This window comes from Bos taurus, chromosome 1, assembly GCF_002263795.3.
Source record: "Bos taurus isolate L1 Dominette 01449 registration number 42190680 breed Hereford chromosome 1, ARS-UCD2.0, whole genome shotgun sequence".
Classification (NCBI taxonomy): domain Eukaryota; kingdom Metazoa; phylum Chordata; class Mammalia; order Artiodactyla; family Bovidae; genus Bos; species Bos taurus.
The window spans coordinates 71,978,979-71,995,178 of NC_037328.1; the positions used below are offsets into that span (position 1 = coordinate 71,978,979).

The 16,200-nt window shown below is 41.6% G+C and overlaps 1 protein-coding gene across 4 annotated transcripts in view; it reads right to left on the reverse strand.

Moving 5' to 3' along the window:
- The window catches only part of BDH1 (3-hydroxybutyrate dehydrogenase 1), a 36,070-nt gene that overhangs the window by 14,488 nt on the left and 5,382 nt on the right, over window positions 1–16,200 (reverse strand). For all 4 annotated transcript variants that reach the window (XM_005201504.5, XM_059885321.1, XM_005201505.5 and 1 more), the window contains 3 exon segments: window positions 14,568–14,694; window positions 8,826–8,898; window positions 8,036–8,146 (listed from right to left, as the gene is read on the reverse strand). In XM_005201504.5, the coding sequence (XP_005201561.4) occupies window positions 8,036–8,146; window positions 8,826–8,898; window positions 14,568–14,650 (267 nt within the window). In that variant the 5' untranslated portion in view covers window positions 14,651–14,694.

The following is a 16,200-nucleotide window of genomic DNA, read 5'->3' on the forward strand; positions in this document are numbered from 1 at the left end:
GTGACTGAGCTCGCACGCCCAGGCGCACACGGGCGGGGCAAGACAGCTGAAAGGAAAGGCTTTACTTTTTCATATCACACACTTCTATATTGTTTGAGTCTATTATGAATCTGTACTACTTTCAAAATTCAAAAGAAATAAACGTTGAAAGGACAAACTCTTCTCTGATCTGGAAATATGTTCAAACCATGACAGTGCAAATTATTACCTGTGCTTGCTATGTTATTGAAATTTTTTACATTGCATGGATATTGTTTTATAGATATTAAACCTAGTGAAAAAAATTCCTTCCCAGGGTTCCTACTGCCTTCAAAATGAAGAAAAATGTTTCACCCACTGAACAGAGACAGTGAGTTGTTCTTAATACCCATTCTTGCTTCTTCTATAGCAGTAAAACCCCTGACTTCAAGCAGGGTACATATTGTTTCGGAATAACGACTACATTCACCAGCCTCCCTAGCAGGCAGGCAGGCCATGTGACTAAGCTCTGGCCAATAGAGAGAGAGCACAGGTGCCATAAGTACAGCTTCTGGGTCATGACTTCAAAGGCCAGCAAGAGAAGCACTCACAGTAACTGCTGCTGCTGCTAAGTCGCTTCAGTCGTGTCCGACTCTGTGCGACCCCACAGACAGCAGCCCACCAGGCTCCCCCGGCCCTGGGATTCTCCAGGCAAGAACACTGGATCGGGTTGCCATGTCCTTCTCCAATGCATGAAAGTGAAAAGTGAAAGTGAAGTCGCTCAGTCGTGTCCGACTCTTAGCGACCCCATGGACTGCAGCCCACCAGGCTCCTCTGTCCATGGGATTTTCCAGGCAAGAGTACTGGAGTGGGGTGCCATTGCCTTCTCCGACTCACAGTAAAAGAAATACAAATTACAACTATACTGAGATACAGTTCTCATTTATCAGACTGGCAAAAATCAAAAGTTTAAAGCATACTCTTATCGGTGAAAGTATGTAGAAACAGGTATTTCATACATTACTGGTGGGAATGTAAAATTACACAACCCCTATGATAGGAAATTGGGGGATATCTTTTAAAATGATGATGTATTTCATTAACCCTTTGACTGAAGAGTCACCTCACTCCTAGGAATTTACCCTAAAGATAAACTTCCAACAATATGTGAAAAAAATACCTATTCACAAAGTTCTTCATTATCGCATTATTGATAATTGCAAAATATTGGAAAAAACCTATATGTTAGTAAATATATAGGAACCTGTTGGAGTCCACTGTGGTCCACCCACATATGGAGCACTGTGATGCTGTTTAAAAAAAGTGAAAAAGATCTCTGTGAACTCACATGGGGGTGGTTTCCAAGATATATCAGTAAGTTTTTTAGGTAAAAATGAGTGCATACAGTACGCAAATGTTTATGAAGGTGGAAATGAAAGAATAGAGTAGAAAAAAATAGGAGGTGGTGGAGTAACATTACTTTGAGTTTACCTTTTTAAATAATTTTAGCTTTAGATCCTTGTTAATGTTTGCATCTTCTAAAACTAAATAAATCAAGAAGAATAGGGAGGAACAAAATACAAATAAATGAATCAAACTATTTTTTCAAATAAATAATATAATAATGTATGTATATATGCTCAGTCTCTCAGTTGTGTCTGACTCTTTGTGACCCTATGAACTGCAGTCTGGCAGGCTCCTTTGTGGGATTTTCCAGGCAAGAATACTGGAGTGGATTGCCATTTCCTACTCCAATTTAATAATAATATTAATTAATCCAAGTAACTTTTAAACACAGTACTTTGTATACCTTTGATCAACAGATTAAAAAACACTTAAAGAAATCTTAGGCTACACTGTGGGGACCAGAGCAGACTTCCCTTCAGGATAACCTGCTGTGGGAGCAGCTAAGAGAAGGTCCTGTGCTGCTGCACCTTCAGATCTACTTTGGCAGGAATGCCATGGCCATGGCCATGTGTGCCTAGGCTGCTCTCAGCCAATGACCAAGCATGACAGGAAGCTACTGGGCCATTCCTGCCTGAGACAGGTCTCCTCTAACAAATAACCTTTGCCTTGGGACTCTCCATCATCCCAGCTGAGACTCTCAGACTGTTCTGCAGTCTGACCTCTGCCTACCTAATCCTCTTCCAATTTCTTTTCAAAGACCTGCATTGCAGTCTAAAGGACTTCCCTGACTCTTCCTCCTCCATTCTCTTTAGCCATTACAGGCATTTCCTAAATCAATTTCTTAATACATCTAATCCTGTTTTGGCACCTGCTTCTCACAGGATACAAACGGACACAACAACTTAGTAGCTTTGCTGTTTGTAGTGTATGAATGTAGCAATTCTGAAGCATTTGTGTATGTATTGTAGGATTAATTAAATTAATTAATATATATCCACATAGTTGGGAGTCAGCATTCTAACTACAGGAAAAGAAGAAAGAAATACGGAATGAGGGGAGCAGGAAGAATGCTACTGTGATGAATTGGAATAAGTCAGGACAACCTTATGAATTGTGTGTGTGTGTGTGTGTGTGTGTGTGTGTGTGTGTGTAATATTTATAGGAAATGTATGTAGGAGATAGATACAGTATATGAACATATAAATGTGTATATGATTATATACACATTCCAGCTTTGGCCACTGAGGTGATCAAGGAGAAGCAATGCCCCATTAGCAACGATCACATCTAATACCCAGATGTTGGTGTCCAAATTCCACTAAAAGGAACCAGGTAAAAATACATCTACATGGAGACATGTATGTGAATATTCACAGCAACATTATTCATAAAGGCCAAAAGTCCAAACACTTTTATCCAAATATTTATCAATTAGTAAAATTTTAAATTTAGCATATGCCGTGCCTGCACGTTTAATTGTGTCTGACTCTTTGTGACCCTTTGGACTGTAGCCCGCCAGGCTTCTCTGTCCATTGGGTTTTCCAGGTAAGAATACCAGAGTGAGTTGCCATTTCATTCTCTAGAGGATCTTCCCAACCCAGGGACTGAACCTGCTTCTCCTGTGTCTCCTGCATTGCAGGCAGATTCTTTACCCGCTGAGCCATCAGGAAGCCCTTAATGTAGCATATTCATATACTAAAATACTAATCAGTAGTAAAAAGGGATGAACTACTGATACAGTCTACAATGGGATGAATCTCAAACACAGTATGCTAAGTAAAATAAACTTGGCACAAAAGACTATTTATTGTATGATTCTATTTATTTGAATAGTCCAAAAGGGCAAATTTAAAGAGACAGAAGTCAGTGGCTACCTAAGACTAGAGGGAGGAGTGGACAGGTGTGTAAATAATCAAAGAGGGAAATTTTTGAAAGCTGGAAATGTTCTAAAAATGGATGGTGGTAATGGTTGCATGACTGTCTCCTAATTACTTTTGCAACTTCATGTGCCAGTGCTTCCTTTCATGCCCCCTAAATTCTACTTTATGAGTCCCAGTGGAGCCTCATGCTTCCTAGCATATGGTTAGGTTATTCCTTCTGTCTGACTGGTTATTCCTCTCAAGTCTCCATTTATGACAGAATTATTCATTCTCCATGGCCCAGAACAAATGTCACCCCTTCTGTCATGCCAGATTTAATCCTTGCCTTGCGTCTCCTCTGTCTCCTACATGGGCAGGCAGGTTCTTAACCACTAGTGCCATGTGGGAAGCCCCCCTTCCTTCTATGTGTTCTCATTAAGCATTCTTTGCACGACACTGAGAACACTCTCCACTCTAATTCTTCCAGCTGTGTCTGTGCATGACGGTCCCATCACTGGACAATGCTCCTTGGGGACAGGGATCAGGTCTCACTCTTCTTCAGCATCTAACAAAGTGTCAGGCACATCATTAGCATTTGACAAATGAATGAATGAATGAAGCTATGAAGAATAAGGGACACTGAAGAGAATGGAAAAGATATCAGCTGTTTTAAGCAATAGATGAGCCAGTTGTTGGCAAAGCAATTGAAACCAACCACAAACACTGGCCCAGATTCTGGGCAGTACTGATATTAAATACACAGCTTGATGTAAGATTCTGGGAAGATGGCAGAGTAGGAAGCACCAGGAATCTGTCTCCTCACCCAGACAGTGCACTTGCAGACTCTGTCTGATGTAACTTGTCTGTTAGAATCTAGAATCTGTTAAGGCTTGCAACTTCCAGGAGAATGAGTGGATGGTAAACTGCAGTTGATTTTGGGCAATCTAACCACTTCTATTCAATATTACTGAATATTATTCTACATTACTGGAAGTTGTAGCAATTAGGCAAGAAAAATAAAGATATACAAACTGGAAAGGAAGAAATAAAACTATTTGCTTGCAGAGGATATGATCTTACATGTAGAAAACCCTAAAGATGCCACAAAAATATAAGCCTGTTGGAACTTGAAAATGAATTCAACAAAGTAGCAGGACAAAAGTCAACACACAAAAATCAGGTGCATTTCTATACATAAACAATGACGACCTAAAAAGGAAATTACAAAAACAACTCCATTGACAATAGCATCAAAAAAGAATAAAATACTTAGGAATTAAATCAACCAAGAAGGTGAAAGACTTGCACTATGAAAACTACAAAACATTTATGAATGAAATGAAAGATAATAGAAATAAATGGAAACACATCCTGGGTTCATGAATCAGATGACTTAATATTGTTAAAACGTCTACTACTCAAAGCAGTTTAAGATCTAATCGAATACCTGTCAAAATCTTAGTGATTTTGTTTTTTACAGAAATAGAAAAACCCATCCTAAAATTCATAGGCAATCCCAAGGGATTCCAAATAGCCAAAACAATCTCAAAAAAAGTGAACAAAACTGGAGGACTCAGACTCACTGATTTTGAAACTTACTACAAAGCTACAAAATAGCCTAGTATTGGCATAAAGACAGACATATGGATCAATGGAATAAAATAGACAGCCCATAAATAAACCCTAATACATATGGTCAAATGATTTTTGACAAGGGTGCCTTGACCACTCAAAGGGGAAAGGACAGTCTTTTCAACAAATGGTGCTGGGAAAACCAGATATCCACATGTAAAAGAATGAAATTGGACCCTTACCTAATACCATACACAAAAATTAATTCAAAATGGACCAAAAACCTGCACGTTTGTAAGACCCAAAACAATAAAACTCTTAGAAGAAAACATAGGGCAAAACTTCATGACACTGAATCTGGCAATGATTTCTTGGATATGACACCAAATGTGCAGGTAACAAAATTTAAAATAGGTAAATTGGACTTCATAAAAATTTTTAAATTTTGTATATCAAAAGTCAGTATCCACAGAATAAAAAGGCAACCCATAGAGTGGGAGAAAATATTTACAAATCACATATCTGGTAAGGACTTAATATCCAGAATATATAGAGAACTCCTAAGACAACAACAACAAAAATATTCCATTAAAAAAGGACTTCAATAGACATTTCTCCAAGGAAGATATATGAATGGCCAATAAGCACATCAAAAGATGCTCAACATCAAAATTTGTGAGGGAAACGCAAACCAAAACTATGACGAGGTATCACCTCACACCCTTTCAGTTCAGTTCAGTTGCTCAGTTGTGTCCGACTCTTTGTGACCCCATGAATAGCAGCACGCCAGGCCTCTCTGTCCATCACCAACTCCCAGAGTTCACCCAAACTCATGTCCATTGAGTTGGTGATGCCATCCAGCCATCTCATCCTCTGTCGTCCCCTTCCTCCTGCCCTCAATCCTTCCCAGCATCAGGGTCTTTTCCAATGAGTCAACTCTTCGCATGAGGTGGCCAGAGTATTGGAGTTTCAGCTTCAGCATCAGTCCTTCCAGTGAACACCCAGGACTGATCTCCTTTAGGATGGACTGGTTGGATCTCCTTGCAGTCCAAAGGACTCTCAAGAGTCTCCTCCAACACCACAGTTCAAAAGCATCAATTCTTCGGCACTCAGCTTTCTTCACAGTCCAACTCTCACATCCATACATGACCACTGGAAAAACCATAGCCTTGACTAGACGGACCTTTGTTGGCAAAGTAATGTCTCTGGCTTTTTAATATGCTGTCTAGGTTGGTCATAACTTTCCTTCCAAGGAGCAAGAGTCTTTTAATATCATGGCTGCAATCACCATCTTCAGTGATTTTGGAGCCCCCAAAAATAAAGTCAGCCACTGTTTCTACTGTTTCCCCATCTATTTCCCATGAAGTGATGGGACCAGATGCCATGATCTTTGTTTTCTGAATGTTGAGCTTTAAGCCAATTTTTTCACTCTCCACTTTCACTTTCATCAAGAGGCTTTTTAGTTCCTCTTCACTTTCTGCCATAAGGGTGGTGTCATCTGTGTATCTTAGATTACTGATATTTCTCCCCGCAATCATGATTCCAGCTTATACTTCTTCCAGCCCAGCGTTTCTCATGATGTACTCTGCATAGAAGTTAAATAAGCAGGGTGACAATATACAGTCTTGACGTACTCCTTTTCCTATTTGGAACCAGTCTGTTGTTCCATGTCCAGTTGTAACTCTTGCTTCCTGATCTGCATATAGGTTTCTCACGAGGCAGGTCAGATGGTCTGGTATACCCATCTCTTGAAGAATTTTCCACAGTTTACTGTGATCCACACAGTCAAAGGCTTTGGCATAGTCAATAAAGCAGAAATAGATGTTTTTCTAGAATTCTCTTGCTTTTTCCATGATGCAGCGGATGTTGGCAATTTGATCTCTGGTTCCTCTGCCTTGTCTAAAACCAGCTTGAACATCTGGAATTTCACGGTTCAGGTATTGCTGAAGCCTGGCTTGGAGAATTTTGAGCATTACTTTACTAGCGTGTGAGATGAGTGCAATTGTGTGGTAGTTTGAGCATTCTTTTGCATTGCCTTTCTTTGGGATTGGAATGAAAACTGACCTTTTCCAGTCCTGTGGCCACTGCTGAGTTTTCCAAATTTGCTGGCATATTGAGTGCAGCACTTTCACAGCTTCATCTTTCAGGATTTGAAACAGCTCAACTGGAATTCCATCACCTCCACTAGCTTTGTTCGTAGTGATGCTTTCCAAGGCCCACTTGACTTCACATTCCAGGATGTCTGGCTCGAGGTCAGTGATCACACCATCGTGATTATCTGGGTCGTGAAGATCTTTTTTGTACAGTTCTTCTGTGTATTCTTGCCACCTCTTCTTAATATCTTCTGCTTCTGTTAGGTCCATACCATTTCTGTCCTTTATTGTGACCATGTTTGCCTGAAATGTTCCCTTGGTATCTCTAATTTTCTTGAAGAGATCTCTAGTCATTTCCCATTCTGTTGTTTTCCTCTATTTCTTTGCATTGATCGCTGAGGAAGGCTTTCTTATCTCTCCTTGCTATTCTTTGGAACTCTGAATTTAGATGTTTATATCTTTCCTTTTCTCCTTTGCTTTTCACTTCTCTTCTTTTCACAGCTATTTGTAAGGCCTCCTCAGACAGCCATTTTGCTTTTCATATGATCTAGTAATTCTACTTGTGGGTATATACCCCCAAAGAATTGAAAGCAGGATCTTGAGATATCTGTACCCCCATGTTCATAGCAGCATTATTTACAATAGCCAAAATGTTGGAAGAAACCCAAGTGTCCATCAACAGATGGACAGATAAGCAAAATATATATACATACAATGGAATATTACCCAGCCTTAAAAAGGAAATTCTGTAATATGCTACAGTATGGATGAACTTTGAGGACATTATGCCAAGTGACATAAGCCAGTCACAAAAAGGCAAATATTGCACGAGTCCACTTATATGAGGTACTTAGAGTAGTCAAATTCATAAAGACTGAAACCGTAATAGTGATTACCAGGGCCTGGAGGGGAGGGAAAAATGACAGTTAATGTTTATATTAGGTATAGACTTTCAGTTTCACAAGATGAAAAGTGTTATGAGGATGATGGAGGTGATGATTGCACGATAATGTGAATATATTTATTACCACTGAACTATACATTTAAAAATGGTTAAGATGGTAAATTTTGTGCTATGTGTATTTGACTACAATTTTAAAACCCTACAAAAAATAACAATGATGATGAAAATGACTCAACTCTTACCTTCATCAAACAGCCAGCAAACACAAGGAAGCCTTCTGAATGCAGATGCTTGGCCAAGGAGAACCCAAATCCCGAGTCACAGCCCGTGATCAGGACAGCTTTGCTGCCAACCTGTTTCAAAAGGTCAGACTCCACGTTAGGAATCCAGGATCGTGGGGGCTGAATGACCAGGCCTCCTCTGGGCAGCAACAATTAATTAGGGCTTCTTGAGTGGGCCAGGCCTGGTCCTCCCCACCTGTTTTTTCTGTTTGGAGAAGCACCATGGTGTAGTAGAAATGCTTGGACTCAGAATCAAGAGACAGGTTCTAACCCAGACTCCGCTATCAACTAGTGTCATTGCTTGAGAAAGTCACCTCCCTTCTGGACCTCAGTTTCCTCATCTGCATTCACTATCATCAGCATCACCAGCATTACTGACATCTTCCTCATCAAGTATTGAGTACTTATCATGCAAGGCACTGTGCATGCATTACTTTAAATCTCACAATATCTCCATACCCTAAATGTGATTATTACATCGTGTTTCAAGTGAGGACACAGACATTTTAAAATACCCAACATCATTAGTGATAAAGCCAGAACTGAAACTGGGCCTGAGAGATTTTAGAATCTAAAGTCTTAACCCCTAACTTCATTTGATGGGGTTGGGGGTTGTTCAGCAAGTGACAGATGGCTCTGAGTGCCCTGGAAGCAGGGAAGCCCTTGCTCTGAGGGTGGCTTAGAGCCTGGGAGCCCAGAAGGAGGCCTCTGACCACCTGGCTGGTTCCCAGGTAGCCAGGTTGCCACTTACCGGGTCCACTGAAGCAGCGTAAGTCCGACGGCCAACAGGAACAAAGGGCGCAGAGTAAAGCAGCAGCGAGCCTCTGAAAGAGGAAAGCAAGCCATGACCAGAGGCTGCGGTCACACCAGACCTTGTTCTGAAAGTGAAAGTCACTCAGTTGTGTCCGACTTTTTGCGACCCCATGGACTGTATAGTCCATGGAATTCTCTGGGCCAGAATACTGGAATGGGTAGCCTTTCCCTTCTCCAGGGGAATCCTCCCAACTGAGGGATCAAACCCAGGTCTCCCACATTGCAGGTGGATTCTTTACCAACTGAGCGACCAGGGAAGCTGAAGAACACTGGAGTGGGTCTTCTCCAGGGCATCTTCCTGACCCAGGAATCGAACTGGGGTCTCCTGCACAGGCGGATTCTTTACCAACTGAGCTATGAGGGAAGCCCTTGTTCTAGAGCAGAAGCAACTCAGCAGACCCTCAGGCATCAGTGAGCACTCCACTATTCCCACCCCAAACCCCTGAGGACTACCTGCTGATACCACTGAGGAGGGCCTGTTTCCTCCAGGGTTATTAGTCTGGGAGAAAGTGGGCTAGCAGTCATAGTGGCCATTTTTGCCACTGTGTAGGCAGAGCCTTCCAGCAACAGACCTTTGTTAATAAAGCCGTGTACAAATTCAGTGTCTTAATCCTTAGATTTTATGTGGCTTCCTGATAGTTTTTTATTTTGAAATAATTTTAGATTCACATAAAGTTAAGAAATAATACAGAGAGATGTCCTGTACCCTTTACCCAATTACCCCTCCTGGTAGCATTTTGCACAACTCTAGTACGGTATCATAGCCAGGACATTGACATATGCAGTGAAAATACAGAACAGTTCCATCACAAGGATCCCTTGCATTATTCTTTTATAGCCACACATTCCAACATCCTCTAACTACTAATCTGTTCATCTGTTCTCCACCTCTATAATTCTGTCATTTCAAGAATGGAATCACGCAGCATTAACATTCCTGGGGTTGGTTATTTTCACCCAATATAATTCTCTAGAGATTCATTGGATTGTCATGTTTCAATAATTTGTTCCTTTTTATTGCTAAATTGTATTCCATGGACCAAGGTCATCCGGGTTGCTTCCAGTTTTTAGGACTATTACAAATAAAGCTTCTAGGAACATTCCTGTATAGGCTTTTGTGTGAATTTGTTTTTCTCTTGGGTAAATGCCAAGGAGAGCAATTGCTGGGTCATACAGTAGTTGCATGTTTAGTTTTTTAACAGACTTCAAACTGTTTTCCAGTATGGCTATAGCATTCCACATTCCCAGCAGTAATGTATGAGTGATCCAGTTTCTCTATATCCTCACCAGCATTTCGCAGTATCACTATTTTTTATTTTAACCATGCTGGTAACTGTGTAAAGATATCCACTGTGGTCTTAATTTGTATTTCTCTAAGGGCTAATGATGTTGAACATCTCTTCACGTGCTTATCTGCCATCAGTATATCCCTTTCGATAAAATGTCTCTTTATGTCTTTTGTGCATATTCTTACTGGATCGTTCTCTTACTGTTGAGTTTTGAGAGTTCATTATATGTTCCAGATGCTAGTCCTTTGTTGCATGCGTAATATGCAAATATTTTCTCCTAGCTCATAACTTGTCTTTTCATCCTCTTAACAGGATCTTATGTAGAGAAATGGTGTTTCATTGTGATGACTCTGATTATTTAATTTTTCCTTTTAAGGCCAAACGGTTGGTGTCAAGTTTCAGAACTCTGTGCCTATGCCCCAAACTAAAGATTTTCTCCTATTTTTTTCCTAAAAATTTTATAGTTTTGTTTTATAATTTAAACCCATGATCCACTGTGAGTTAACTTTTGTATAAAATGTGAAACTTAAGTCAAAGTTGGTAAGCCTCTGTCTGCGAATATCCATGCTCCAGTCTCATTTTTTGAAAATGTTATCCTTCCTCCATTGAACTGATTGTGCAACTTCTTTGAACTGATCTTTGTCAAATTCTAGTTGAGCAAACCCGTGTGGCTCTATTTCTGGATTCTCTGTTTCACTGAACCATGCATTCCCACCTTATTTTTCTTTTTCAAAATGGTTTTTACTATTCTATTTCCTTTGCCTTTTCATATAAGTTTTAGAATAATCTTGTCTTTATCTATAAAAATCTGACTGAAATTTTTATAGAAATTATGCCAAACTTGTGTATCAGTTTGGGGGAAATCAATGTCGTTACTCTTTTGAGCCTTTCAATTTCTAAACATAGTGTGGGTCTCCATTTATTTAGATATTTGATTTCTTTCATCAGCATTATGTAGTTTTCAATGTACAAATTGTGTATAATTTGTTACATTTATATCTAAGTAACTCATTCTTTTGAGCAAATTGTTTTAGATTCCTATATCCACAAGCTCATTGCTAGAATATAGAAAAAGACTGATGTGTGTGTGTTATCACATATTCTGTGTCCTGCTGAGCTCACTTATTAGTTCTGGGAGTGCTTTGTGGATTCCTCGGGATTTTCTATGTAGTCAATCATATAATCTGCAAATTAGGGACAGTTTTATTTCTTCTTTTACAATCTGTATGACTTTTATTTACTTTTCTTGCTTCACTGTACTTCCTTACTGCACTATGGTGAATTGGTTACCTTGCTGCCCATCTTAGAGGGAAAGTATTCAATCTTTCACCAGAAAATATTAATACAATGCTAGCTGCAAGGGTTTTTATAGATGCTCTTTATCAAGTTCAGGAAGTTTCCTTCTATGCCAATTTTTCTTAGAGTTCTTAATCACAAATGAGTATTAAATTTTGTTTTTTCTGCATTGATAGATTCATATGGTTGTTCTTTGACTTTCAATTTGGTGGATTACATTAATTGATTTTTCAGTGTGAACCATTCTTTGCATCCCTGAAACAAATCCACTTTTTCATGGTTTATAATTCTTCTAATATACTGCTGCTGCTGCCACTGCTGTTAAGTCACTTCGGCCATGTCCGACTCTGTGCGACCCCAGAGACGGCAGCCCACCAGGCTCCCCCGTCCCTGGGATTCTCCAGGCAAGAACACTGGAGTGGGTTGCCATTTCCTTCTCCAATGCATGAAAGTGAAAAGTGAAAGGGAAGTCGCTCAGTCATGTCTGACTCGTAACGACCCCATGGAATGCAGCCTACCAGGCTCCTCCATCCATGGGATTTACCAGGCAAGAGTACTGGAGTGGGGTGCCATTGCCTTCTCTGTCTAATATACTGCTTAATTATATTGGCTAATATTTTAAGAATTTTGCATCTATATTCATGAGGGGTATTGGTCTGTAGTTCTCTGTTTTTTATGGTCTTTGTCTGGTTTTGGAATCAAGGTAATACTAGCTTCATAAAATAAATTGGAAAGAGTTACCACTGGATATGGATGGGAGTTCTGGCTCCCCACTGGGTCTCCACCAACCCTTCCTGACTGTGAGGAGATACAGTGTCTCATTGCTGCTCCCCATTGTATGTGGGGGTGTACAGGTTACTGCTGAGAGGTGGAGGAAGTCCTGATTCTCTTTCTCCTCTAGATGTCCTCTGACACTCCCCCACCTCCACCTCAGGCAGGGAGGGTGCCTTATTACTGGGGTGGGGGGGTGGTGGGGTTAGCAGGGTAGAATGTAAGTCCAGGCCCCTACTTGGCTTTCTCTGACACAGCCTCTGGTGAGGACACTGGTCACACGTGAGTAGAATGGTAAGGTCACTACACCCAAAATTAATTAAATGACCTTATCTAAATAATCACTATATTTCCATAATCCCAGGATTTGCTGTACAAAAAGGACAAAGTGTCCCTGGCAGAACTGTGCTTGTCCCCTGCCATCCCTTTGCACTATTTGATATTTTGGAAAGTTACAAAAAGTCACAGCAAGAAAAAAAATTATTTCAAACTGACTTGTTCCCAGATTTTCTCTAACCCACTTCCCCATATTCATACCTATCCACTCACAGCTGGGGGTTGCATTACACCATGTGTGTCATATATATCACATATATGGGTGTATTACAGCAGGTGCTACTGCTCACATCCAGCTGTCGATGGCAAATTTCTACTTCGCCAGAGAGCACACGTTGGCATGGAAAATAACCATCCATTTTCTAGTTGCGGGGACTCTGAATTTAACTTGCCACTTGATTTTACTCCTCTCAAATATAAGAGAAAGAAAAAGGCATTATTTCTCCCTTGCTCTGGCTGCAAAAGAAGAAACTGAGGTAGTAGAGCACATGGAATACTCTTGGAAAAGGAAATTTCCAGAAGCTCTCAAAGAAGAGTTGCTTGTTTAATTTGTATTGAGTTGGCAAAAAAGTTTGTTCGAGTTTGTCGTAAGCTGTTACAGAAAAACCCAAATTTGCCCCGGACAGCTGGGTACAAGCAGTAGCACCTGGTATAATGCACCCAGGTGTAATATATATACATGATACCTGGTGTAATACAACCTCAACTTTGAGTGGATAGATTTGAATATGGGGAAGTGGGTTAGAGAAAATCTGGCAACAAGTCAGTTTGCAATAATTTTTTTTTTCTGGCCAACTCAATGCTTTCTCTAAATCACACAATTCAGTGAAGTTTTGCGACATTTTAGTTAACTGGTTTCACGAGTGAGATTTTAAAAAGGGCTGGTCTCTAGGTGAATCCTAACATAAGGACAGCACACAACCCACACTGAGAGACATTTTCTTCCAGGGTATCAAGGTCATGCGCGACAGAGACTGAGGAACTGACCCGGACAGTGAGTGGGTAACAGGTAGGAAGGCCAGAACTGCAAGTGGCAGCCTTTTTTTCCCTTCTCTGTTGTCGAAACCGGTTCTGCCCAAGACTAACCTTTTTTTTCTTTTCTCAAACCTTGGGCTGATAATGGCTCAACAAACCAATATTCATGTCAATTGATTCAAGGCCGGGGGATGATACACCTTGTTCGATCCTATCTCACAACTGCATGTTGTGGGAGGGGCCTGGTGCAACTCCCTCAGCGTGGAAGAGTCTCTCTTCCCTGATACTAGCTTTCTAACAGACGTAAAACACCTTGCTAAAAACTAGCAAGGGGGCACTCTCTTTGTTCCCTTCTGATGTCTGTCAGAAGCTTTCCCTATCTCTGTTATACTTTAATAAAACTTTGCTACACAAAAAGCTCCAAGTAGTCAAGCCTCATCTCTGACCCTGGATCAAAATCCTCTCATCTGGAGGTCACGAATCGAGGCATAACACACGTCTTGCAGCAGCAACCTTTCAACAGGAGGAGAGTAAGGGGACATAACAACTAAATGGAATGGGGACCCTGGTTTGTATCCTAGACTAGGAAAAGCTGTATTTGTGAGCTATTTGATGAAATCTGAATTAAGTCTGTAGTTAATAGTATGATATCAGTGGTAATTTCCTGGTTTTTTATGAATGTACTATGTTTTGTAAGACATTAACATTTGGGGAAGTTAGGTAAAAGTTAGGTAAAGGGGATACGGAATATTTTTGTACTATTTTTGCAATTTTTTACAAATGTAGAGTTATTTCAAAAAAAAAAATCTGATGAAAAATATTCTTCTATGCCTTGTGGGCATAGACCTTGTGGGAAGGTCTCCGTCTTCCAAGGACACCATTGCGTGTCCTTTGCTGGTAGACGGTGGGTACTGACAGACACCTTTGAGAGTCAGACCTTATTATGCATGAAGAGCTCTGCTTTACCCAGAAAGTGTAACCGTCAAGGCTACCTCCACCCTTCACTGTCTTACCTTGTCCCATTTTCTCTATCAGAGAAATTCAGGGTTTTCCTTGGAAGCTGTGACAGGGGTCTGGAGAGGCGGGCTGTTAGCATTGTGGCCACAAAAGGCAGAATGGTCAGGCTCCTCCTGGTGGGTTCTGAAACACAAAAAGCACCCTCATTGCCTGTTGCCTTCTGGGCTTTGGGCAGGAGTGGCCATGTTCCTTCCAGGTTGTAAAAGTCAAATTGGGCTCTGTTCTACCCAGGTCCAGTTATGGCACCAGACAGTCCCTGCCTGCCACCCTCCTCGCAAGCTACAGCCTCATCTGATAGAAAGAGTCAGATAGCTGAAACACCTAAAAACCTGGGTTCTGGCTCTGGCTATGTACAAACTCATGGGGCAACCCTGGATGAATCATCACCCATTTGGGCCAGATCAGCGATCCTCAAAACAGACTGTGCAGCAACTAGTGGGGCACTTGGGGACCTGAGCCCTCAGTGACCCCAACTCCATGAGTCCCATTCTCTAGTCTGTGTTCCCCATATCCAGCAAAACAGCCACCTAAATTTGTCCACGTGACCCTACAGGCAGTTTCTCCAGCCCAGGGCCACATATCATTTGATTTAGCTCTCCACCTCTCTCCCCAAAACTCATCACAGCATGGAGACTAGAGCTACAAAATGAGACATGCTCTAGTTAATCTAAATTAACACACACACGCACAGTCTCTCCCACCACCCGACCACTCCCTTTTCAGGTTAAGTCAGCCTCGTTGCAACAAGACCATGTATCACTAGTGTCACCTTTAGTCTACTCAGCACAGTGACTAGTTGTGCATTATGAGTTGTTGATCAGCGTGTGCACTAGGTGCCCTCCTGTTCTGGTTGATTCCCCTCTAGTGACCCCTCCTGGCCTAAGGGAAGGAAAGGGAGGTGGGGAGGGAGTTGAGGCCAGGCAGTCACATTCAGGGGAGCTGTTGCCCTTTCCTGGTGAACTGTCCTAGTCTCTTGGCACACCTGCCTGTGTTGGGTTAGACTGCCCTTATCAGTAACAAGGCTCTGCCTGAGATGCAGCTCCTCCCCTGCCATCTTGCTGCCACCCTAATCTGATAACCAGCCACCTGGTTCTAGGTCTGAAATAAGTTCATTGACTGGCCAACCCCCACAGTGTTCACTGTAGGAGGCAGGTGGAGGTGTTCCATCTGTTTAATCCTTGGGAGAGCAATATATAGGGCTTTTTGTCTTGTGTGATCCTTCCAGACTGTGCAGTAGGCTCTTGCTTCCACTCCTGCCCTTATTTGCCACACAGCAGTCTCAGCATTGCAGCCAGAAAGATCTTTCTAACACCAGTCAGGTTGTGTGACTCCCTGGCCTAGAAACCTCCCCCTCCTTCCCGCGCCTTCTGGAGTCTGCCTCTGCCTCCCTTCCTATTCGATATTGCCCTCCCCTCACTCGCTGTGCTGCCGCCACGCTGACCTGAACACACGCCAAGCTCTTTCTCGCCTCGAAGCCCTGGACTTTGCCTTTCCTCACACTGGATGACTAGGTCCTTCTCACCCTTCTGACTTCGGAGAGGCTGCCCCAACCCCCCATGCAGCACGCAGGGATTGCTCTCCGTAAGATCACTCTTCAATCCAACATTCTCTTGTTTCGTTACTTGATCT